At 44.5% G+C, this 25,664-nt stretch overlaps 1 protein-coding gene across 8 annotated transcripts; it reads left to right on the top strand.

Annotated features, from left to right (window-relative positions):
- LOC140460714 (uncharacterized) lies at positions 1-25,664 on the top strand. 8 transcript variants are annotated; one of them, XM_072555332.1, is made up of 5 exons: positions 524-796; positions 4,575-4,760; positions 13,232-13,596; positions 19,811-19,873; positions 23,169-25,664. In XM_072555332.1, exon 5 carries the CDS (start codon positions 23,562-23,564, stop codon positions 24,735-24,737), a length of 1,176 nt encoding a protein of 391 aa, XP_072411433.1. In that variant the 5' UTR covers positions 524-796; positions 4,575-4,760; positions 13,232-13,596; positions 19,811-19,873; positions 23,169-23,561; the 3' UTR covers positions 24,738-25,664. The 8 variants fall into 8 exon arrangements, 7 of the variants coding, with proteins under 7 accessions (XP_072411438.1, XP_072411437.1, XP_072411433.1 ...); XM_072555337.1 differs by lacking the exons at positions 524-796; positions 19,811-19,873 and adding an exon at positions 1-101; XM_072555336.1 differs by lacking the exon at positions 19,811-19,873 and having other exon boundaries at positions 501-643.

Genomic DNA, 25,664 nt, shown 5'->3' with positions numbered 1-25,664 from the left:
GTGTGAACGGACTGGTACCTCAGCAGGGCTGAGGAATTGCTGAAGGCCTTCCAGCACTTCGGGCAACTGAACGACATCTCCCCCATGTGGACCCACCAATGGTAGATTCACTGAGATATAACTGCGTCATTTTACATATTAAGATATCCCTTTGAATGTGCCCACATCCCTTTGAAGTGTAATCTCGTCCATTTAAACCTCTTTATTTGCAGAAATACCCGTTAAAATGTCCACGTCCATTTAAAATGCAGATTGCCCCCTTTAGCTGTTCCGTTATATGTCGGGATATCTGTTTAAATTGAGCCGTGAGCTTTCCCAATGTAGACAGGGCTCCTCGAAACGTGGCAGTGTCCCCCCTGCAGCTGCAGAGCGAGACAGGAGAGTTTGTTTTTGTGAATGAGCAGTTGTAGCGCGAGGTGTCTGTTGCTTGGTGACGGTGAGGCTCCCCCGGCCCCGCCCATCCCCCCTGAGCTGACGTCACGCGGGGGTGACGGCGGTTGGGAGGAGAAGTCGCTCGAGCGGGGAAGCGGTGGCCGTTAGGAAAATGGCGCCGTGCGGCCCGGGGCAGACACCCGTCACTGGGCACCGCCGCCTTCCTGGTGCAGCTGCTGTGTCACGGCCACACCGCCCGGCTGTACAGCAGGTAGGAGCCGGTGACCATTCTGGAGGCGGATGGGGTTAAGGGCCTGTTTGGGAACCCGTCGGCCGCCTGGGTGGTGGAGTTCTACTGGTCGTGGGGCGGCCCCTGTGTCAACTCTGGGGCCACCTGGAAGGTACTGGGCCCGGGAGGTGAAAGGTGAGGCAGGTTGGGGGGGGGACGGAGGGGAAGGAATGTGGGGCCTGTCCTGTCATAGTCACATTTTACACTCACTTTACATCTGCTTTTACTGGGACTTGTGCTTCTTGTGATTTTTACCCTCACTTTTTTATTAATCCTTGTGCTTTTTACCCTCACTGTTACTTGTGCAATTCCTTAGACTAGTGTGTAAATACTAGTGGAGGAGATTATGCACCAGCATATGTTCCTCAGTCATTGAAGGGATAGGACCTGTGGAGAATGGTTAGTAAAGCACGTGGTGAGCTAAGCCTTGTTAACATGGATATAGTTTGTTATTTGTCAAATTATACTTTTTATTATTTAGAGTCGTCAGAGATATACAGCACGGGAACAGACACCTTTGGTCCAACCCGTCCATGCTGACCAGATATCCTAAATTAATCTCATCCCATTTGCCAGCACTTGGCTCATATTCCTCAACCCTTCCCATTCATCTACCCATCCAGATGCCTTTTTAAGTGCTGTAATTGTACCAGCCTCCACCACTTCCTCTAGCAGCCTGTTCCATACACACACCACCCCACCCTCTGCATGGAAATGTTGCCCCTTAAGTACCTTTTATATCTTTCCGCTCTCACCCGAAACCTATGCCCTCTAGTTCTGAACTTCACCCCTACACTGGGGAAAAGTCAAAAACGTTGAGCAGCCAGACAAGATGGAAAAGCAATAAAATATTATGCCGTATGGGGAAAACAATTGTGGCTCTACCCTTTTTTTTCTCCTATTGGCATTTGGACACTTAATCTGTTAATAATACCAGCAGCGCCACTGAGCATATTGTGTGCGTTCCTATGTCAAGAAGCACGGCACATGTTCACCAGTGTCACCAAAACATTGCACGTGTTCCTCACTGTCGGCAGAAAAAGTGTGAGACCTTCTTTTGATTGACCAAGAGTACGACACTCTCATTTCTCATCCCTTTTCCATTTATTTTTCATTGTGAGATTCAATTGTTGATTTGCTGCAACTGAAAGGAAAGGGAGTGAATCCAGGGAGGGGACAGACTTGGGAAAAGTTGGGCCAGGTCTGTGACTCAATTGGCAAAATAGACATGCAGGAGGCTGAAAGAATGCAGCAAGCCAGGCAGCATCAGAAGGTCAAGTCAATGTTTTGGGTGTCACCCTTGTTGAGGACTGGGGATGGGTGTAGGGAGAGCTGCAGAACAAGGATGTACTGGGGGCAGGGTGGTGAATTGGGGATAGGTGGGGACAGGTAGAGGGTACAAACTGGTTGGTCACTGGTAGGAAGGAATCTGGTTGGTGGTGGCGGGGAGGGGCTAGGAAGGAATTGAAGGGGTGGCAAGGGAGGTTATTTGAAATTGGTGAACTCCAAATTGAGTCCACCAGGCTGTAGGCTGCCCAGGTGGAAGATGTGGTGTTCCTCCAATTTGCGGTTTGGATCATTGTGGTAATAGAGGAGGCCAAAGATGGTCATGTCAGAAATGGAGTGGGAAGGGGAATTAAAATGGGTGGCGACTGGGAGGTATGGTCAGCCTCTGCGGCCCCGGCTGCGGACTGTTCCCCAAGTTTATGCTCAGTTTCCCCAGTGTAGAGAAGACCACAATTGGCAAACACGTGGCCAAACTGAAGTTGGAGCTTTTGCTGTGTAAAAAAAAAAGCAGAAAGGAGGTGCATTGTTTAAATGTTGATGCACTGTTTTGGGATATGGAGAATGTGAGGACAGCAGTTGCTGGAGATCAGAGTTGAAAAGTGTGGTGCTGGAAAAGCACAGCAGGTCAGACAGCATTCCAGGAGCAGGAGAGTTGACATTTCAGGCATGAACCCTTCATCAGGAATGACGTGTGGATGTACAAAGTGGCCTCAGCATCCTTCCTCACCGTCAATGCCAGTTGTCAGGTGCAGTGAGCAATGAGTAGTGCAAGTGGTATATTAGCAAGAGGAATGGAGTTCAGAAGTGGGGATTTCTTCCTGTAGTTAAGGGGTCATTGAATATATTCAAGGCTAAGTTCATGTGATTTTTCAACAACAAAGAATGTTGTTTATGGAGGGAAGGTGAGAAAATGTCTGGACATTCATTCCACACACAAACCACTCTGTTTTAAAAAAAAATGCTGCTCCTCAAGTCTTTTTAAAATCTTTCTCCTCTCACCTTCAAAATTTGCTGCCTAATCTTAAAAACGCCACCCAAGGGCAATGACACCTGTGATTCACCTCCTCTGTCCCCCTCATGATTTTATACAACCTCTGTAGGGTTATGTCTCAACCTTCTGTGCTCCAGTGAGATAAGTCACAGTCTAACTACCAAGATGTAGGTAGATTAATACCCAGTTATGTGTTCAATGCTGGTGCAGGCTTGAGAGACCAAATGGTCTACTTCTGCTCCCAATTCTGACACTCTGTGCCCAGGACAGCAAAAGACCATCAGAAATAGGTGCCGAAATTAGGCTGTTCAGCCCAGCAGGTCTGTTCATACCACACAATCGTGGCTGATAAGTTTCTCAATCCCATTCTTTCACTTTCTCACTGTAACCCTCAATCCCCTTGATACTCAAGAACCTCAGTCTTAAATACCCTCAGTGACCTGGCCTCCATAGCTGTCGATGGTAATGAATTCCATAGATTCACCACTGTCTGGCTGAAGACGTTTCTCCGTCTCTGCATTCTAAAAGGTCTTTCCTTTACTCTAAGGCTGTGCCCTCAGCTCCTTGTCTCTCCTACCAATGGAAACATCTTCCCAATGTACACTTGTCCTGGCTGGTCAGTATTTTAACCCTTCAGAATGAGGTACAGCAGGGGTTCGGTTCAGCAAAGTGAAAACAGAGGGGGAGTGTGTGGTATGGAGATTTTCAGCTTCTAGGGAATGAGAGAGCAAAGAGAGTTTGCTATAAATTAGAATTTTTGGGATGGGCAACAAGCTGAGGAGTGTCAGATAGAATTTAATTTAGAGAAATGAGGTATTGCATTTTGGTTGAGCAATCCAGGCAGGACTGACAGTTAAGGGGAGTGTTGCTGAACAAAGAGACCTTGGAGTCGCAGGTAGATAGACTAGTGAAGAAGGTGTTTGGTATGATTTCCTTTATTGGTCAGAGCATTGAATAAAGGAGTTGTGAGGTCATATTGTGGCTGAATGTTGGTTAGGGCATTTTTGGAATACTACGTTAAGTTTTGCTCCCCCTGATATAGGATAGAACTTATGAAACTTTGAAAGGGGTCGTGAGAATGTTTGTAAGGAAAACTTGTCCTTAAGCATTTAGACTAAAATGTAATGTTGAATTATAGAACACGTTTTCTCCACACTAGAAAATAGACAGGCAGGGAGGGTAAGGCAATTAAGAACATTTGCCTTAACATCAGTGAATTTGTATAAACACGATATTGAGTGATCACATTCACGGCTGTTCCTTTGTGAAATGAATGTGTTTGATTCTGACCTCAAAATGAAACTCGGTATCAATTACTTCTCTCCCGAATTATTGCCTTTCATTGTTATCTGTCTAGTTCAGAACATGCAGTGCTTTTGTAAAAAAAAAATTCATCTTAAGAAAGCTTGTTTGCGACAGCACTGCCTTTGTAAAAAAAACTTGTGTATAAAGATAGTATACAGAGTAGCCCGCCATGCTCTTGGAAGAAGAGCGATTGCTACTCTTCTGGGTTAATAGAATCCAGTTAGCTTGTCTTATAGGTATCAGTGTTATGTTGTAACGGTGATGGTATTAATGAAGGGGATAATTTAAAATTAAACTAAAGTGTCTGTAAGAGTTTTATTTTTATTCCAGACTTCCAAAGAGTACGATCTCCGGGAATGAACCAAGATAGGCTGACAGGTCTGAGTCCACAAGGGACTCCTTGGACTGTCTCAATTTGGCGCTGCAAGCAGGGTTCCAACAAGGGCTACATTTGAGTGAAATTGGAAAAGAGGAGTTCCATCGAAGGGTTGGACTCAAGACCAATGGGCCCATAAGGTAAAGTTGTATCTTGATTACTCTCTGTCTACATCTGTGTGGTGTTTTCCCCGTTTCACTCTCTCGGTGCCCTGACGGAACCCTAAATGAAATCGTTTAAATAGGACTTAAAAATAGAAACTGTCAGGATTTTACAATGTTGAGAATGTTTTGCAGAAATCTTTAGTCTTGTTGTTCATTGTCGGGTTGTTGATTCGTGAAAGTTTTAAGGCGAGATTATCTTCTCTGTTGTATCTGTTCAACTTGGCTTGTCTTGGTTTGCTGTTTTGGCTTGTTTGTTAGTTATGGTTTTGTTCTGTTGGGTGTTCTTCGTTTATGTAATAGAGAGGGTGGATGCTGCTTTTGTCATGTATATATAAAAAAAAGCTGACCAGTGATACAATTCTTGCATACTTGGTTAAGCAACTATGTGCCACATCCAGGATTTATGAGACATCTGGAATGTGAGTGCCTCATTTCTCTTAAAATGTTCATGTGTATGTACAAGAAAGCACCTATGTGAGACAGACAGAGACTCAGCACTGATTCCCTGCAGCTTGCAGAAAGATTAATCCTGTGAGATTTGGTTTGGATGCACATTTGCTTGTTGACGAATGAATGCTTGTGTTTGTATTTTGTGGGGTTGGAGCCCTTGTTGATCAGTAGTTTTGTGAAGATTTAAAGTAGGTAGGATAACGGAGTGTGCTCCTAGATAAGATTGAAGACAAATGTCCCCTAACAGAAATAATAAGTCTGTATTATTAATTATGAGAAACAATTAAGGAGAATATCAGCTGCAGATGCTCAACAGAATAAGTATTGGTCTCTAGGACGCGCACATGATTTAACTCTATTCACTAAAAGTGAACAAGGGATTTGGGAAAAAAGAGAGGGAAGTAAGCAGAAAGAAGTCTTATCAGAATAGAAAAGGGTAACTCGGGAAAAAATGGGAAAAATCATCATGGAGACAAAACTGTATTAAAAGGGGAGTTAGTCCATTAACTGAGGAAGGATGTGAACTAAATTGGACAGAACTAAAACATAAATGTGAAGCACATGATTTAGAAGCAGAATTGGAATAGGCAAGGGAGAAAATTTTTTAAAACGCCAAGATTCAGAATCTACGTTGAAACGTCAAGGGCACCAAAGGAAAAGGAAACTGGTGAATAAACAACAGACTGCAATTGCAGCTGCACGGGACGAAGCTGACAAGGACTGTTCCTTATACCCCACCCTCCCCTCTTCCAAAGACCCATTACTAAAGAATCCTGATCTGTTTATAGATGGTGGGTGGGATACTGATTCGGAGGAGGAAATATTTTATGCGTCTAATCCTGTCAGCTGACCACCTCCGGTTCCCTGCCTGAACCCACCCCCCCTCCCACCCCCCTTACTCTGATGACGAACGTGCCAAGGCTCTTGCCCTTCCCCCAGTTGTTCTGCCGAATAAGAATTCTGCTTACCACAAACCCGGTGCCTACTGTACAAGGAGTCAATTAAAATTAAAATCTGGAAGAAGCACTGATGAGACTCCTTTTGATTTCCACTGCCCCAAAACTAATAAGTCCCAAAGACACCGATGATTTGCAATCAAAGTCTCGGGACCTTAATATCAGACCTTGCACTCACCATGATGTGGGAGGGCAAAAAAGAAATTTCCCGAATAGAAGAGGTTCCTAACCCACAGGCTCTGAATCTGGAACAAGCCCAATTTATGGATCTTTATCAACCATGGAAACCTCATGACTCTCAAGCATTATCAATAAGGCTGCAGATTATGGAAGGAATCCTGAGGGATCTGTTAATTACATTAATAGGACCAAGACCATTTATAACGCTGCCTCCCAAGACCTAATTCACCTCAGAATGCAGCTTTTCGCCTGGAAAAATGGGGCGAGTTCTGAGAAATTTTACACGGTAATAATCATACCCAGCCTGTAGTCCGGCACCCGGCTGAAACTATCAGATTGGATTGTTACCTGTCTCCACCAAGCAGTGCATCGTGTAGTTGATGTGGGTAAAGTCTTAACATGTAAACCCAGCTCGGGCGAAGAGGCTGAGGAGTTCCTTACCCGTTTTAAGGAATGCTATGGTGCTTCCTCTGATGACACTAACTACCTACAAGTGTGATCATCCCAATTTAATGCCATATGTATGACTCTTACCTGATCAGGTACAGAAAGCTATTAAAACCCACAATATCCACTGGCAACATGCTGAGGTTGCACAATTTAGCCGAGAGGTTTGTTACTTCTGAGAACTAAAGGATCCCAAGAGTAAGGCTACCATCGGCATGATCAAGACAGAACTTGTCCAAACTATGGTGGCTAATGTTCAACCCAGGATTCAAAGTTGACCTTTCCGTCTGCAAGGTCAGTCAAGCTAGCAAGTGAAACTCTCATACTATCGTCCAGTATGGCAGGACTGTAGAAATGGTACTGTGTATTCACAACATCCCAATGGACCTTGTGGTCCTCCTATGTATCCTTCCCCAACAATCCATAATGCCCCTATACATCCTCTCATTACTCTTCACTGCCTCCCCCACCCCCGAGAGTCCCCCAACAACTACACCTTTGTTTCAATTGCAGTGAACTAGGACATTGGTCCAATAACTGCCCTTTCCATAGCAGTCCCTGGTTCATCACCGCAGTAAAAACAACAGACAATCTCCTGGTCTCCCTCCCCAGTAACCTCAGCAGGTTGCCCCTTTTACGATACAAAACCCTTTTCAAAACTGACTCCCGGATATAGGGCAGCTTCCTGTTTTGAATTTTCCCATACTTACTGCTAGCCCAGAGGATGGACCTATGCTAATTCTTAACCGTAATGGCCACGATATTGAATTTATGTTTGACGCAGGAGCCACTGTTTCATCACTTCCCGTCCATCTTGCTAATGCTTTTGATTTTCAAATCTTGGACGATGATGAAATCCTGCAATGTTTTGATGGTTCCTCTAATACACATGCATACGCTGTCCCTCTGACAGTGGTGTGGAAAAATTGTGTCACGCTCCCTTTTTGCTTTGTTGTTACTAATGGATTACGTATCCCTCTACTTGCTAGAGATCTCCTCTGTCCTCTAAATATTACTATTAAATGTCATGATAATGGTATCCTGATTCAGGATCCACCTCATTTTGTTCAATGCATCAACACCAAAGCAAAGCCGCCTCGATGGTGGTCATTTGATTTGGATCCTTATGCTTTCGATTGTATTTTACATAATGTCCCTCATCCCCACATTACTTTAGCTTGTGACTCATCCAGGAATGATCTCAGGCTTGAACACATACTATAATCCCTGACTGGGCACTACTCCGCACGCTTGGGTGATTGGTGAGATCAGATCACCAGCTGGTGGCGTTCTTTTCGTGTCAGTTCCTCTTCATAGCTGGAAAACTGGCCCTCTCGTTTTCCCCTGTGCCACCACTCACTTGAACCCAGAACATAAAGACTAAGAAGTAGGTTTTGACGCTAAGACTCTTTTTTTGACCATGCTGATCAAACTTGCCATGAAATTCAGCTGCTCACTGAGATATCAATCCTATTTTGTGCACAGCCTTAGTCGATTCATGGCAGCCTTCATCATTATCATGCCCACCCTCACCTGCAGGACATAGGATATCCTGGAGTCTGGGTGGACTCTAAAACACAAGTGGGCCTTGCTAAGGTCCCACCCATCTCCATTCTGATCAAACCTAATTCTGTCCTCCTGTCTATACTTCAATACCCCCTGAAACCAGAAGGTGAAGTTGGCATTCAACCTGTCATTGATTCATTTCTACAGCAAGGCCTTCTAGTCCCATGCCATTCTTCTGTCAATACACCTACCTTTCCAATCCCTAAACCGGGATATCCTGAATGTTGTTCATGACCTTCGTGAAGTAAATTAAAATCATTTGAGGCTCAATCCTCCAGTTGTCAGTCCTGCTACTGTCCTTAGCCAAGTTCCAGTTGATGCCAAACTCTTCACTATCGTTGACCTCCAACATGCATTCTTTTGTCTTCCTTTGCATCCAGATAGCCCATTACACTTTTGCCTTCTTTTAAGGGCCACCAATATATGTGGACTTGCCTACCTCAAGGGTTTATCCAGTCGCCGACACCCTTTTCAGAGACTCTTCACACCCAGCTTGAATTATTTGAATTTCCTGGAGACACTACCCTAGTTCAATACATCGATGACCTCCTCGCTAGCCCTGACAAAAGTGTCCAATCACACTGACTCCACTACCTTTCTCAACCATCCACATCAATGTGGCTATATTGTACCCCCCCAGCAAAGTTAACTTCTTTCTGATTAGTCTTAAGTTCCTAGGTACTCTCATTTCTGAATTCGATCGGTGCTTGACACCTGACCGTATTGATCCTATTCTTTGTATTGCCCCTCCAACCACTCCTAAACAGATACGGTAGTTTCTTGACCTCATCAATTATTGCCGACAATGGATTCCTAATTGTGCCCTTCTGACCCAAACATGATCTCCCCTGTCCTCGTCTAATGAGCCTTAGCGGTATGAACTCACCCCAGAACAACTACATGTCTTTACGAAGCTTAAAACTACCCTCTCTTCAGCACCCACGCTAGGCCGACGTTTGTATGACTGCCACTTTCATCTTTATGTTGCCATCCTTGATACCTGTGCTTCAGCTGTTCTCAACCAGCAACATGGCTCCTCTTGGCTCCCTATTGCCTATTTTTCTACTAAGCTTGACCCCGTTGCTCAAGGTATGCCTTCCTGCACCCAGATTCTCTCTGCCATCCATACTATGGTAGTGGCTGCCTCTAATATAACTTTACATCAAAATGTAGAAGTCCGTACCTCGCATTCTGCAGTATTCTTGCTGATTTCTAAATATACTGAACACCTTGTTATGGTTCGTCTCAGTCGCTGTGAGATTTCATTACTTCTGAATCCATTTCTCTCCTGAAAGTACTGCTCGAACATTAACCCCCTACATTCCTGCAGGAAGAACCACTTGAACTGCCTGATCCTCACCATGATTGTGTTGTCAAAAATGAACTTGTTTCTAAACCATGTCCTGATCTTACGGACGACACAGATGTGATCAACAAAACGGGTCAAGATGCAGGGAAGATACCTGCCCAACTGTCGTCTGATTCATATGGATGGAAGTTTACTTGTTGGCTATGATCGCTGTGTGGATGGATCGTGTGGATTGTACTGATAGTCCTTGGTCTCATCCTAGGAATATACACTGTCATCCGCTTATGCGTGAAATGGACTGTACATTGTTTTTCACCTAAGCCAAAGAAGAGTCTGCTTAAATGACCCTTGTCTACCCCTCTACCTCCATGCCTGAACTTTCCATGCTGAAATCCAGTATCTTTCAGACTCTGCCCCTCTGGATGATGACCTGGCAGAGGAGGCACTTGACTTATTTGAAAATACAAATTGACTGAATGGACTAATGATAGTTATAAGCCAAGTAGTTGTCATGAAATAACAAAAGGAGGGAATAAGAAAGTCTATAGCCATAAAACTTGTATTTAAACATTTAAACTAAAATATAATGTTGAATTATAGAGCACATTTGCTGCACACTAGAAAATAGACAGGCAGGGAGGCTTGGTAAAAGGGGAGAACTCAAGGTATGCAGAAGATAACCAAGTGATAACAGGATACCCTCAGGCAATTAAGTACATTTGCCTTAACAGTGAATCTGTGAAAACAGGACACAGTGATAACATTCATGGCTGTTCCCTTGTGAAATTAATGACAGCGTTTGATTTTGACCCCAAAATGAAACTTGGTACTGTCAAAAGCCTTGTATTTGACAGTCAGGTCCTGTTAATTATAATAGATTCTTATCACCCTTTGCAAGCTAGACAAACAGAGGGAAAAACATCTTTGCTGTTACAAGTCCCTGACTTGAGAGTTCAAATGGACGAGAGAGAGAGAAACCATTATAGTGCTGGGGCTCCCAAGCTATTAAAAAATTACCTGCTTTGGATTGAACATAATTGCATTTTTGACACTTTATGATGGTATTGAGTAGCCATTACCGGTTATTAAATATGAACTCTGTAAAAGGTAATGTTGACGAAGCTTTAATTTACTTGCTGTTCTTGCAGACCACTCTACAGACCTTTCAGACTACCCCACTGTCAATTCCAACTAATCAGATCTTATGTCTTATTTGAATCACAACCCTGAAAAGAGAGCATGTTTAATTCAAAGACTAATGAATCAGTTTAAATGCAACTTTTTGGTAACATCTCAGCCTCAGGTACAGTATGATTCAGTGCCGAAAAAGCAGGAGTCTGCTCCTAGCTTAGAAATTATTCTCGGCCTAACATTGAAGAGATTCAGGCACAATGTGTCAGGAAGCCATTTTGTGGTCAAAAGTTTGCCCTCCTGCTAAGAAGCCGTTTTGGAAAACAGTTGTATCTGACTTGTGACCTGTGCAAGGTTAGGAACTCTCCAATTAGCTCAGACTGGTACCTCTTTATGTTAGGAGTTTATCTCGCTAGCAGGCACCTAACCCGGCTGGATATGTTTTTCCCACCTGATGAATGGCTTAGGGCCTGAAGGAGTGATTAGTCAAGCGTTCGGAGACCTGTCAATTAACTTTTCTTCCTTACGAATTAAGAACATGCAATGTTTTTGTAAACCTTTGTGAAAAGGAAACCGCTTTGTAGCAATACATCAGAGTAACCTGCCAGGGTACTTGAAGAGTTAGGTCCCCTACTCTCCTAGGTTACTAGAACCTAGCTAGTTTAGCTTATCGGTATCAGTGGAGCTATTGGTAAATAAAGGGGTTCACGAAAATTAAACTAAACTGCCTGTAAGAGGATTTTCTTTTATTCCAGACTCTCAGAGTACGAACTCCAGGGCGAATCGTGAGAGACTGCAGGTCTGACTCCACAAAGGATTCCCTGGCCGTCTCAAATCCCTACTTTAACACTCCAACTCATCCATGTTGACCAGTTAGCCTAAACAGTCTAGTCCCATTTGCTAGCACTCGGCCCATATCCCTCTAAACCCTTCCATCCAGATTCCATTCAAATGTTGTAATTATACCAGCTTTCCTCAAGCAGCTAATTCCATACCCACACCACCCTTTGCGTGAAAAAGTTGTCCCTTAAGTCCCTTTTATTTCTTTGCCCTCTCACCCTAAATATATGCCATCAAGTTCTAGACTCCCCCCAACTCAGGGAAAAGACCTTGTCTGTTTATCCTATCAATGTCCCTCATGATTTTATAAACCTCTATAAGGTCACCTCTCAGCCTCCAACCCTCCAGGGAAGACAGCACCAACCTATTCAGCTTCTCCCAATAGCTCAAATCCTCCAACCCTGGCAACGTCCTTCTAAATCTTTTCTGAACCCGTTCAGGTTTAGCAACAAACTTCTGACAGGAAGGAGACCAGACCTGCACATAATATTCCAAAAGTGGTCTTACCAAAGCCCTGTACAGCTGCAACATCACCTCCCAACTTCAATACTTGATACTCTGACCAATAAAGGAAAGCATTCCAAACGCCGCCTTCGTTATCCTATCTATCTGTGACTCCACTTTCAAGGAGCTCTGAACCTGCACTCCAAGGTCTCTTTGTTCAGCAACACTCCCTTGGATCTTACCATTAAGTGTATAAGTCCTCCTCTGATATGCTTTTCCAAAATGCAGTGCCTCATATGTATCTAAATTAAACTCCACCCTGTTATCCTCTGAGCTAAGCATCTTCACTGTCCACTACACTTCTAATTTTGGTGTCATCTGCAAACTTAGTAACTATACCTCATTTATTGACATCCACAGCATTTATATCAATGATGAAAAGTAGCGGACCCAGCACCCATACTTGTGGTATACTACTGATCACAGGCCTCCAGTCTGAAAAGCAACTCTCCACCACCACCAACCTGTGAGCTGGTTCCGCATCCAAATGGCTAGTTCTCCCTGTATTCCGTGGTACTAACCTTGCGAACCTGTCTCCCTTGGGGAATCTTTTCAAATGCCATACTAAAGTCTATATAGTACCCTGGCACGTAGGCCGTCAGGCCCAGGGGACTTGTCTGCCCTCAATCCTAATAGTTTGCTGTGTACCTTTTCCCTCTCAACGTTGATTGTTTAAGTTCTATCCTTTCTATCACCTCTGACTTACCCGTTCCAATAGGAATGGCACTATTGTCCTCCAGCTTGAAAACTGAGGAAAAGGATTGACTTAACATCTCTGCTATTTCAGTGTTCCTCCTATTAACTCACCGATTTCATCTTCCAAGGGGCCTGAGCGACTCTGTTCCCTTTTGCATACCAACAGAAGCTTTTGCTATTCTTTTTGATATTTTGCGCTCGGTTTCTTTCGTAATTTATCTTTATTCATTTTTTTTAGTATCCCTTCGTTTATGTTTGCAAGTTTTCCAATGTTTTAGCCTTCGAGGTCTGGAATAACATTTCGGAAAAGACTGAAATTTTTTTTTAAAACTACGTCGTTAAAACTTAAAGAAAAACCTCCCTTTCAGGTGGCTGGTGAGGGGAGCCGGGAACACATTCGCCCCGCCCCCATTGTCTCCGATTGGTTGGCTGCCTCGTCGAACCGCGCCCACTACCCGCGCGGTGACGTCACGGTTTGGTCACCCAGCCCCTTGTGAGCTGGCGCATGTGCAGTGTAGGCCATATAGTGGGACAAAGGCAGTGTTACTGAGTGTGGGAGAGGAATGGCGCCGGCGGCTTAAGGAACAAGAACAGGACCCGCTGGAAAAGCTGAGCAGCCCTGGCTGCATGTGTCAAGAGAATCCGAGGAATCGTTACGGGTCCAGTGATCCTCCTTCAGAACGGAAACATCCCGGAGAGGTCGCCAGGCCTGAGCGCCCGGGGAGAGGAGACAGTGAGTACCTACTTCGACACTGTCCTATCCCCCCCTAGTCCAGGAACTCCCCACATACGTTCGAGACACCACCCACACCCTCCACCTCCTCCAAGACTTCTGCTTCCCCAGCCCCCAACGCCTCATCTTCACCATGGATACCCAATCTCTCTACACCTCCATCCGCCATGACCAGGACCTCCAAACCCTCCGTTTCTTCCTCTCCCGACGTCCCCAACAGTACCCTTCCACCGACACACACATTCATCTGGCCAAACTGGTCCTCACCCTTAACAATTTCTCCTTCGAATCCTCCCACTTCCTCCAGACCAAAGGGACAACCATGGGCACCCATGTAGGCCACAGCTATGCCTTTCTCTTTATTGGCTACGTAGAATAGTCCATCTTCAGTAATTAAACCGGCACCACTCCCCACCTCTTCCTCTGCTACATTCATGACTGCATTGGTGCTATCTCGTGTTCCTGCGAGGAGGTTGAGCAAACTTCACCGACACATTCCACCCTCACCTTAAATTTACCTGGACCATCTGACACCTCCCTCCCCTTCCTGGACCTCTCCATCTCCATTAATAACGACCGCCTTGACACCGGCATTTTATAAACCCACTGACTCCCACAGCTACCAGGATTACACCTCTTCCCACCCTACCTCCTGAAAAAATGCCATCCCGTATTCCCAATTCCTTCGCCTCTGCCATATCTGCTCCCAGGAGGACCAGTTCCACCACAGAACACACCAGGTGGCCTCCTCCTTCAGATACCACAATTTCCCTTCCCACGTGGTTAAAGATGCCCTCCAACCTATCTTGTCCACGTTCCGCACCTCCGCCCTCAGACCCAACCCCTCCAACCGTAACAAGATCAGAACGCCCCTGGTGCTCACCTTCCACCCTACTAACCTTCGCATAAACCAAATCATCCGCTGACATTTCCGCCACCTCCAAACAGACCCCACCACCAGGGATATATTTCCCTCCCCATCCCTTTCCACTTTCCGCAAAGACCGTTCCCTCTGTGACTACCTGGTCAGGTCCATGCCCCCCTACAACTCACCGTCCCACCCTGGCACCTTCCCCTGCCACGGCAGGAATTGCAAAACCTGCGCCCACACCACCTCCCTCACCTCCATCCAAGGCCCTAAAGGAGCCTTCCACACCCATCAAAGTTTTAGCTGCGCATCCGCCAATATCATTGTATTGTATCCATTGCTCCAAATGCGGTCTCCTGTACATTGTGGAGACTGGACGCCTCCTAGCATAACGCTTTAGGGAACACCTCTGGGACACCTGCACCAATCAACCACACCGCCCTGTGGCTCAACTTTTCAACTCCCCCTCCCACTCTGCCGAGGACATGGAGGTCCTGGGCCTCCTTCACCGCTGCTTCCTCACCACCAGACGCCTGGAGGAAGAACACCTCATCTTCCGTCTCGGAACACTTCAACCCCAGGGCATTAATGTGGACTTCAACAATTTCTTCATTTCCCCTTCTCCCACCTCACCCCAGTTTCAAACTTCCAGCTCAGCACTGTCCCCATGACTTGTCCTACCTGCCTATCTTCTTTTCCACCTATCCACTCCACCACCCCCTCCCCCCATACCTATCACCTTCTTCCCACCCCCACTCACCTATTGTACTCTCTGCTACTTTCTCCCCATCCCCACCCTCCTCTCATCTATCTCTCCACACTGTAGGTACCCTGTTTCTATTCCTGATGAAGGGCTTTTGCCCAAAATGTTGATTTTACTGCTCCTCGGGTGCTGCCTGAACTGCTGTGCTTTTCCAGCACCAGTCTAATCTAGACTGGTTACCAGCATCTGCAGTCATTGTTATTACAGAGAGGAGACAGTGAAACAGGGGAGGATTGGAAACCGTGGGAGGAGGGAGACTGGGGAGTTTATAAACTCCAAGGGGAGGCCTGAGGCCGCGCATAAAAGCTCCACAGGCCCAGTGTTTACTTTGTTTGGGAAGGACCTCTGGGGGCAACCGGTCGCCATATTCGTGAGGGCAAGACGCATGTTGTCTTGGGGCGGGGAGCGCGAGCATCCATCTTGGTGAGGGCACCATCAACTGTCATTTCTGGGTGAGAATTCCAACTTTGTGGCAGCCTTTGTATCAACTAGAATTTTCTCATTCTGGATGTAAGTTTGCTCGCTGAGCTGGAAGGTCATTTTCCGATGTTTCATCACCGTACTAGGTAACATTATCAGTGAGTCGAGTGAAGCGCTGGTATTATGTCCTGCTTTCTATTTATGTCTTTTGGTTTCTTAGGGTGGGTGATATCATTTCCATTCTTTTTCTCAGAGCATGGTAGATGGGGTCCAAATCAATAGATTTCCAGTTGGAATGACATGTTCCAAGGAATTCTTGTGTGTGTTTCTGGTTGGCTTATAGGACAGTGGCTTGTCATAGGATGGATGTATGGTCCCAGTCAACATGGTATCCTCCTTTGTCTGTGTGTAAAGATACTAGTGGTAGTGGATCATGTATTTTTGTGGTTCATATATCCTGGTGGCTAGTTTTATACCTGTTTGTCAGATGTTCATATATCCTGGTGGCTAGTTTTATACCTGTTTGTCAGATGTAGTGTTTGTTACAGTCATAGAATCCCTATGTGTGGAAATATGCCCTTCGGGCCAACAGCTCCATACTGACCCTGTAGAGAGTATGCCAGCCAAGCCCATTCCTCTACAATTACGCCTGACTTATGTACCACTATGGGCAATTTTAGCATGGCCAATTCACTTAGCCTGTGTATCTTTGGATTGTGGGAGGAAACCGGAGCATCCGGAGGAAACCAACACAGACACTGGGAGATTGTGCACACTCCATACAGACAGTCGCCCCAGGATGGGATTGAACCCGGGTCCCTGGTGTTGTGAGGCAGCAGTGCTAACCACTGAGCCACCGTGCCGCCCCCTTATATTTCAACAGTCTTTCAACTTTAAACACATTCATCACAGTCTTCCCAGAAGATTAGACTGTTCTCTCATTAGAGATGGCTGGTGGTGGTTTATCTTGAGGGTCACCACACCTCAGCTGAGGGGAAAGGCCGAGAAGGAGATCCTCACATTTCTCCAACTTGGTTGATACATAATGTGAAGCACCTTGGTATACTCTTGTTGAAATGTTATCATCAGTATTAGCTGTTGTTGTTGCTGTCATTTATTAGCAAGACTCATGTCAAGTGAAACAATTTCAGCAAGAAATTGGCATCTGGCAGAGCTCCCCCACCCAATGCCAAAAAAGTGAATGTTTTTATTGGTGAAAAAAAATTGGCAAAGAAAAAAAAATTCAAGTGTCATGTACCTTTAGAAAGAGTGGAAGGGTTGATTTTTCAAAATAAATGAAGACAACATTTCTGAAGTGGAGCAACAAACTAAATTAACAACGCAGTTTCTTTTCACATAACTGCACGACTGCAAATGTCTGTATTATGGGAAAATGTTATGTACTAAAATATGTTCTTATTTTGTAAAGAGTCAGGTCAATAGGTTTAATTTTGTCAACAGTGATCAATAAGATCTTGGTTTTATACAGCATCTATGTGAGATACACTGGTAATTAATATTTGATCGAGTAAGTCTCCACTGACCACCACAAGAACAAAGTTTTTCCCTGTCTGAACTGTCAGAAAAGATGTGCTTTCTTCACAAATTTTGACTTCTTGATGTGTTTGTATGTCTTGCAATATTTGATTTTAAAATATGTAATTTACAGTGAAAATGAATTGTTTGTGCTTTTTAATGTTGATTTTAAGGTACGCTGATAAGAAACTATGTATGCATTTAGGCCGTCTAAAAATAGAATGCTTTTCATACTGTGCAAACAAAACACAATTTGGGAGGTGATGGTTGTTCCCTATCTCAAAGCCAATATCAATAATACCTGTGGGGTCAACACATGCAACCACTTCCTTCACTTTATTTGGAAATCATTGGGAATTTAACACATTACACTACTGCAGCAGAATCTGAGCACGTTACATCGGGCTTCCCATCAGGATGCTGTAACAAATTTGGGGTGTTGGGGAAAGTGCAAAATAAATGAATCACTAGTATATACCCTGTGGTTAAAGAGCGCTACAACAGTATTGTGCAGACATGTCAGCTGTCATGGTGAGACCTAACTTTACTCTGCGACACCTTGATTGGCTTGAGTTGTTGCTGACTGCATGTAAAATGAAACATTATGGAGTAAAGACATTTTTGCGACTGAAAATGTTTTATTTGGCCTTCAGCAGTCACACCTACACTTTTACCATATATTTTGCTGCTTATTTTGATTTAACTTGATGATATGTAACCTCAGTTGCTCAACAACTCTCAGTGGAGCCTCAAGCGTTATTTGAGATCCAACACAAAAGCCAACTTCTTCCAAATACAAAATGTTGCTGAGTACAAAGAAAAATCATATAAAAGCTTTTATCAACTCCCAGATCGATTTACCGCAAGAAATAGCAGTATTGGCCATTCTGCTCCACCATTCAGTGAGATCATGTCTGATCTGATAACCCTCAATTCTATTTTCCTGTCTTTTCCCCAAAACCCTTGATTTTCCTTTGACACCTTCAATTTTTCAGAAGTTTAACTTATCTAGAACTTTGAAGACTGAGACACTTGGACACACAATACCAACATCAATCCTTTTTAATTATTAGTCCTTGCTTCTGTACCATAGAAAATTGTTTTCTGGATCCTTGTTTGAGTTTACAAACTGCTCAATAAGCTCAAACAACCCTCTTCTGCTCTTCTAATGAGCCAATATCTCTGACAACTCCATTTCAATAAAACTGAAAAAGCTTCTATCACTTTTGGTTGTAGACAATAGGGCCAGGATTAAAGATGATTCTCATTTTCCTAAATACTTGGAATAGGTTCAATTGATTTTAAACAAACAAGTTTTGACACATGTTCGGGTTCGTTTGAGAAGTTTAGCAGAATTGTTTTTCTCAGATGGGACAATGAAACTTCTTTAGATTCTTTCCACTATTGGAGGTCGACCTCCAGTTCTTTTTCTTAGCACATTATAATGATCTTCTGAACTAGTTTTATTTCATTATATCCATCCCTTCAAACAAACCAATTCTTCCCATAAATAAATTCATCCATCTCCAGCACATTCTAGGTGATATTTTTCCTTAAATTCCATTAAAATGTCCTATCTCTTTCCTTAAATCTATGTCCCCTAGTTGCTGAAGCCGTCCACCAAGGGGAAAAGTTTCTTCCTATCTAGATCCTAAGTGTCTTATTTGTACACTCCAAACAGGTCCTCACCCAGCTTTCTCTGCAAGGAAAATACCTTCAGCCGATCTAATCACCCTCATAGCTGAAACCCACCAACATGCACCACCCTGAGTTAGTATTCCCTTCTGCACCCTTTCTAGTGCCATCACATCCTTCTAATAATGTGACGACCAGATGCACTACTCCAGCTGTGGCCCAACTAATGTCTTGTACAGTTCCATCACGATCTCCTGGCTCTCGTGTTCAATGCATTAACTATTAAGGGCAAGTATTTCATATGCCGCCTTAATCATTTCATCCACGTGTCCCGTTGCCTTCAAGAATCTATGAACATATGTACCTTACTCTGATCTTCAGTACATTCTAAGTTCTTGTGATTTAACATGTTGATCCTCCTGAAATGTATCATCTCAATCTTTTCAGGATTGAACTCCATCTGTCATTGTTCTGCTCATCTGACCAACCCATCTTTATTATCCTGTAGTCTAAAACTTTCCTCCTTGCCATATATTAGTGTGGGTTCTGAATTTCTTTTGGGCCTGATTTATTTAGGTTGCATTGTGTTTATTTTGTGGGCATATTTTAGAATATTGGGAGGATACTTTGATCCAGCATCTGTTTATACCCAAAGAAGAAACTCAAACCAGATTTTTTTTTATCCAATGTTTTCCCTGGTAACATTTTCACAATGACTTCAATTTCTGCAACACCCTTAGCTTAACTTAAACTATCTTCAAATCAAGACATTACTGAATGGAGATCATAACTTCTTGTACTATTAAATCTGTCTCAAGCAATGCTGCAAATTAGGTAACCTTGCATTATTATTTTGTAACCTTGCTCAAAACCTTTTCTAAAAAGTGACTGGATGAAGATTGAAGTTGACTGAACTGCTTTCTTCATTTTATAATATTGCCAAAAAAAGTAAATGTTCCAGCATATGCAATCTTTTTCTTTCTCTAAAATAGGTCATGAGGTGAAAGGGAATAATGGACAAAGCAATGAAAACAATGCTGACTCTAATTCAGCAAGTATGTTCTTTTCAATAAGTTTAATTCAATATTTACATTAAAGTTATGTGAGTGACACAAATAACAATACTTTAAGGCTGTTACTTAAGTTTAGAAATTCAATCACACTCTGTGTAGATGGCTTAAAATCATTATATCAAAAGCTTAAAGCGCTTGAATAAAACACGAAACCTCAGTTATGTTTATTTCCCCAAACTGGGTTATCAAGTAAAAGGGAAGTATTATTGGAGATTTGATAACAGCGGGCAAAATGGCAACGCTAATTTCGCAAGTATGCAAGGTTTAAGCTTAAAATGCATGGCAGGTTTATTTATCCAAGAAATAAACACCTTTACTCTCTCTAATATTAGCTCCAATTATCAATATTTGATATGAAATTAGAAGATCTAGCTTGAGAAATCTACAACATATTGCCACACGCTTGCCATAAATACGACAGGAACACAGTAAAAGTAGTGAAAATTAAGTCAGATCTTTTGTGGTTACAGATCCATAAGATACAGAAGCAGAATCAGTCCATTCGACTTGTTGAGTCTGCTCCACGATTCGATCATGGCCAATGTTTCTCAATCCCATTCTCCTGCCTCCTCCCTGTAACCCTTGATTCCCTTACTAATCAAGAGCCTATCTTTATCTGTTTTAAAAGCACTCAGTTACTTGCCTCATTTCAGTGGCAATGAGTTCCACAGAGTCACCTCTTTCTGACTGAAAAAAATCTTTATCTCATCCCAGCATTTCTTGCTACAGAGAACTATGAGGGCAGAGTCCATGTCTATACTTCCTTGCATGGTAATTTGTAAATAACATTTGTTTTTTCAGGTTCATTAGCTGCTGCTTAAGTGTGTTGGTAGGTTTGTGGGCTACCATGATGCTGAGAGGTTTGAGTTGTCTGGACATCATTTCACAGATGTCTTTGATGTAAGGTAATGTGGCTCGGGTTTCTGCACGTGTGTCTGCTTGTTTGAGTTTGTTGTTGAGAAATCAGCAGACAGGGTTTATTGGGTACCCGTTCTTCTTGAATATGTTGTATAAGTATTTATCTTCTGCTCTTTGTAGTTCCTGGGTGGTGCACTGTGTAGTGGCTCATTGAAATAGTGTCCTGATGCAGATTTGTTTGGGATGATTTGCTTCTGCATTAGGTACTTGGGTCTGTGTGTGTTGTTTTCCTGTAGATGTTAGTCTGAAGTTCCCTATTGACTGTTTGCTCTACTGACATCTTGGAATTGCACTTTGTCGTTGTTCTCCTCTTTAGTGAATTTTATGCCAGTAAGGATATTGTTGATGGTGTTGTAGGTTTCCCCAAATGTGTTTCATTTTGTGATGACAAAGGTGTCATCACTGTTGCGGACCCAAAGTTTGGGTTGGAGCGTTGGGAGGGCTGTTTGTTCGAGTCTCTGCATTATTGTTTCTGCTAGGATCCTTGATATTGGTGGTTTCATGGGTGTTCTGTTGATTTGTTTGTAGGGCTTGTTATTGAATGTGAAGTGGGTGATAAGATACGGGTCCACAAGCTTGACAATGTTATCTTTGCTGATGAAGTTGGTGCTGTTTGGTGTTTGTGTCTTTGGTGGTTCTTGTAGTGTAGTCGGTGTGTCTTTGGCCACGTTGATGATAATGGATGTGAACGGGGCTGTTATATCAAAAGACAGCATTACTTCATCCTCTTCTATCTTGGTGTCTTTGGTGTTCAGGAATTCTTGGGTGGAGTGAATGGAGTGGCATGAATCTTCTACTCAGTGTTTTAGTCTTCGGTGGAGTTCTTTGACTAGTCTGTATACTGGTGTTCCAGGTAGTGAGACTATGGGCCTGAGGGGTGCTCCTGGTTTGAAGAGGAAGGGCACAACAACAAAGTGCCATTCCTAGATGTCACAGTAGAGTGAACAGTCAATGGGGAACTTCAAACTAGTGTCTACAAGAAACAATACACACAAACCAAATACCTAACTACAGAAGCAATCATCACAACACCCACAAACAAAGCTGCATCAGGAGATTATTTAGTGAGCCATCACCCTTTGCAGCCCAGAGGAACTGCGAAGAGCAGAAGAGAAATACGTATATGTACTCAAGAAGTACGGATCCCCAATAAACCCAGTCCGCCAATTTCTCATTGATGCTTCCAAGCTGCCCCTCAAATTTGGTTTGTCCCTGCATTCTTTCCTGGTTGTCTTTTGTGGGTTTTGAAAACTTTTTCCCAATCCTCTGACTGAGGATAAGAGTTGGGAAGTTGTGTTGTGGCTGATAGGACATTGGGTAGACCACTTTTGGAATATTGTGTGCAGTTCTGGTCTCCCTCCTATCAGAATCTTGTTGTGAAACTTGAAAGGGTTCAGAACACATTTAAAAGGATGTTGCCAGGGTTTGAGCTGAATGGGCTGGGCTGTTTTTCCTCGTGCACCAGAGGCTGAGGGGTGACTGAGAGTCATTAAGAAAATCATGAGAGGCATGGATAGGGTAAATAGACAAGGACATTTCCCTGGGGTGAGGGAGTCAGAACTAGAGGGTAATAGGTTTAGGGTGGAGGAGGGCAAGATTTAAAAGAGTCTTAAGGAGTAACCTTTTCATGCAGAGGGTGGTGTGTGTAAGGAATGAGCTGCCAGAGGAAGTGGTGGTTGTTGATACAGCTATGACATTTAAAAGGCACCTGGATAGGTATATGAATAGGAAAGGTTTAGAGGGATATGGGCCAAGTGCTGGCAAATGGGACTAGATTAGGCTAGGATATCTGGTTGGCCCGAAGGGGCTGTTTCTGTGCTGTAGATCTAACTCTGGCTTGCCACTATCGTTTGCCATGTCTGTGTGTTCAGTTTCTCTCTGGTTGTCTGTGTCAATGCCTTGATGTCTCATTCCACCCACCACATATCACCATCACCACCACCCCCACCCACCATAGGGACGATAACCAATTCATGTCTGTTTATTTATCAAGAAGCTGTATTGCAGGTTCAACCTGAATTTACACTTCTTTTGCTCCCAAAATCAGACTTGCTCACTCTCAGCAATATCCCAATATCCTGAAAGATATTAACTTTCACATGGTGTTATCCAAAATTCGAAGATGTCAGTCCTGACGTTTTTGCTTTTTCTGTCCCTGTAAGATCCTGAATCAGCACCTTCAGGACAATTCGTTTGAGTGGAGTGAGAATAGAGAGAGAGAGAGAGAGAGAGAGAGAGTGGGATGCTTTCAATTTTGTGGAACAGCATAAGAAAAAAATGTTCTGCAGAAACTGGAGTAGCTTGTTCTGAATTTCTACCCTGGACTGACCATGATGACTTTTGTAATCTCTTTTTCCAGAGTATTTGAAGATCTGAAGACTGAAGTTTAAAAATCAACAGATGAAGGGCCTATGCCTGAATCGTCGATTCTCCTGTACTTTGGAAGCTGTCTGACCTGCCATGCTGTTCCAACACCTCACTTTTCAACTCCTCTCCAGTGTCTGCAGTCCCCACTTTCACATCAATGTCTGACAGTCACTCAATCCATCGGGACCTCAACGATTTTCAACTATGATTCTGTGAGAAGGAGCAAAACATTTTGGTTCCTGTTTCAGACCATTTTCAGCATTAGTGGGACTGAATGAGAGTCTCTTCTGTTACAGCGCACTGTGTGTAAAGCCTGAAACAGTTATACGGCCAGGAAAGAGGAATTTACTGCGGGCAGGGGCCGTACACGGCTGTAGCTGCGGCCATGGTGAAACCAGAGGAATCCCACACCGTGGAGAAACCGTGGAAGTGTTGCGACTGCGGGAGAGGCTTCCATGCCCCATCTGTCCTGGAGATTCATCGGCGAAGTCACACTGGGGAAAGGCCATTCTCCTGCCCCGAGTGCGGGAAAGGCTTTACCTGCTCCTCCCACCTGTTGGACCACCGCCGAGTCCACACCAGGGAGAAGCCATTCTCCTGCCCTGAGTGTGGGAAGGGCTTCACCTACTCCTCCCACCTGCTGGCCCACCAGCGCGTCCACGCCGGGGAGAGGCCCTTCCCCTGCTCAGAGTGTGGGAAGGCCTTCAGCAAATCCTCGGACCTGCTGAAGCACCAACGGGTCCACAGAGGGGAGAGGCCATTCAGCTGCCCTGAGTGCAGGAAGGCCTTCAGTGATTCCTCTACCCTGCAGAGACACCAGTGGGTCCACACCGGGGAAAGGCCGTTCTCCTGCCCCGAGTGCAAGAAGGGCTTTACCCGCTCTTCTGCTCTGCTGACCCATCTGCGGGTCCACACGGGTGAGAAGCCCTTCAGCTGCCCCGAGTGTGGGATGGCCTTCAGCAGGTCTTCCCACCTGCTGAGGCACCAGCGGGTCCACACTGGGGAGAGGCCATTCTCCTGCCTCCAGTGTGGAAAGTGCTTTACCCAGCCCTCCAACCTGCTGACCCACCAGCGGATCCACACCTGTGAGAAACCGTTCTCCTGCCCCAAGTGCGGGAAGGGCTTTGCTGTTTCCTCTAACCTCATGGCCCACCTGCGGGTCCACACAGGGGAGAGGCCTTTCAGTTGTCCCGAGTGCAGGAAGACCTTCAGCAATTCCTCTGCCCTGCTTAGGCACCAGCGCGTCCACACCGGAGAGAAGCCGTTCTCGTGCCCCGAGTGCGGGAAGGGCTTTACCCGCTCCTCCACACTGCTGACCCACCGGCGGGTCCACACGGGGGAGAGGCCATTCAGCTGCCCCGAGTGCAGGAAGGCCTTCAGTGATTCCTCTGCCCTGCTGAAGCACCAGCGAGTCCACACTGGGGAGAGGCCCTTCAGCTGCCCTGAGTGCGGGAAGAGGTTTACATTTTCCCGCAACTTGCGGAAGCACCAGCGGGGGCACCAGCGCTCACAACAATCAGATTCTGCCACTGATGGTGCCATGAGTCCCCCCCAGGACTGATTCTCCTAACAGTGGGTGCAGTGGGAGAGTTGGTGCACTCTATTTGTTTTCCGTTGGACTGCAACCCCATGGTGACTCAGTGATTAGCACTGCTGCCTCATGGCACCAGGAACCAAGGATCAATTCCACCCTTGGGGTGACTGTCTGTGGAGTTTGTGGATGGTAGGAGAATGGATGAGATAAGAAACCGCTGCCTTTCTTGAGACAAGTCTCCCGGAGAGAACTTGCTGACTGATTTGATTGTCTGATCTATTGATCCTCACAGTGCCCCATTGCCCTCTGTTATCTGGAGGAGGTCCACACAGATGTACCAAAGCCCCTCTTTGGACTGTGGAAGGAAACCTGTGCAGACAGGGAAAACATGCAAACTCCACACAGACAGTTACCTGCGGCTGGAATTGAACTTGGGTCCCTTGCGCTGTGAGGTAGCAATGCTAAGCAGTGTGCCACCCCAATATGTCATAAAATTTTAATAAACACACTAAATTGGAAATGTGTCCATACCAAGAACTTACTGTAAATGTTTGGAAACAAAAGTCCATCGGAATTGTCTTTGGGGCGGATCCAAAACTTACTCCATTAATGTTTGAAAATACTTTGACCTCTGGAACTGTCTGCCAGAGAGTGTGCTGGAGTCAGATTCGATTATGGCGTTCAAAATAGAGGTGGATCATTAAATTGAAAAGGAAAGCATTTGCAGTGTTCAGTGAAGAATAGTACAAGGTACTGTAGTGGACGTCAGAATGAGTTTTTCTCCTTTCTAGTATCTACTTGAGTGACTCAGTGACAAATCTAGTTTATGATATTCACAGTGCTGTATAAATTGTTGTGGGCCACAATGTTTTTCCTCCACTTGGACACAAACTGTTCATCTTAAATATTTGTTTTTTAAATGATGGAAATAAAATTAATGTTTGGAAAACACAA

This window comes from Chiloscyllium punctatum, chromosome 36 (genome assembly GCF_047496795.1).
Source record: "Chiloscyllium punctatum isolate Juve2018m chromosome 36, sChiPun1.3, whole genome shotgun sequence".
NCBI lineage: Eukaryota > Metazoa > Chordata > Chondrichthyes > Orectolobiformes > Hemiscylliidae > Chiloscyllium > Chiloscyllium punctatum.
The sequence above is the reverse complement of the archived record's forward strand: the minus strand, read 5'-3'. Positions and strand labels throughout refer to the sequence as shown.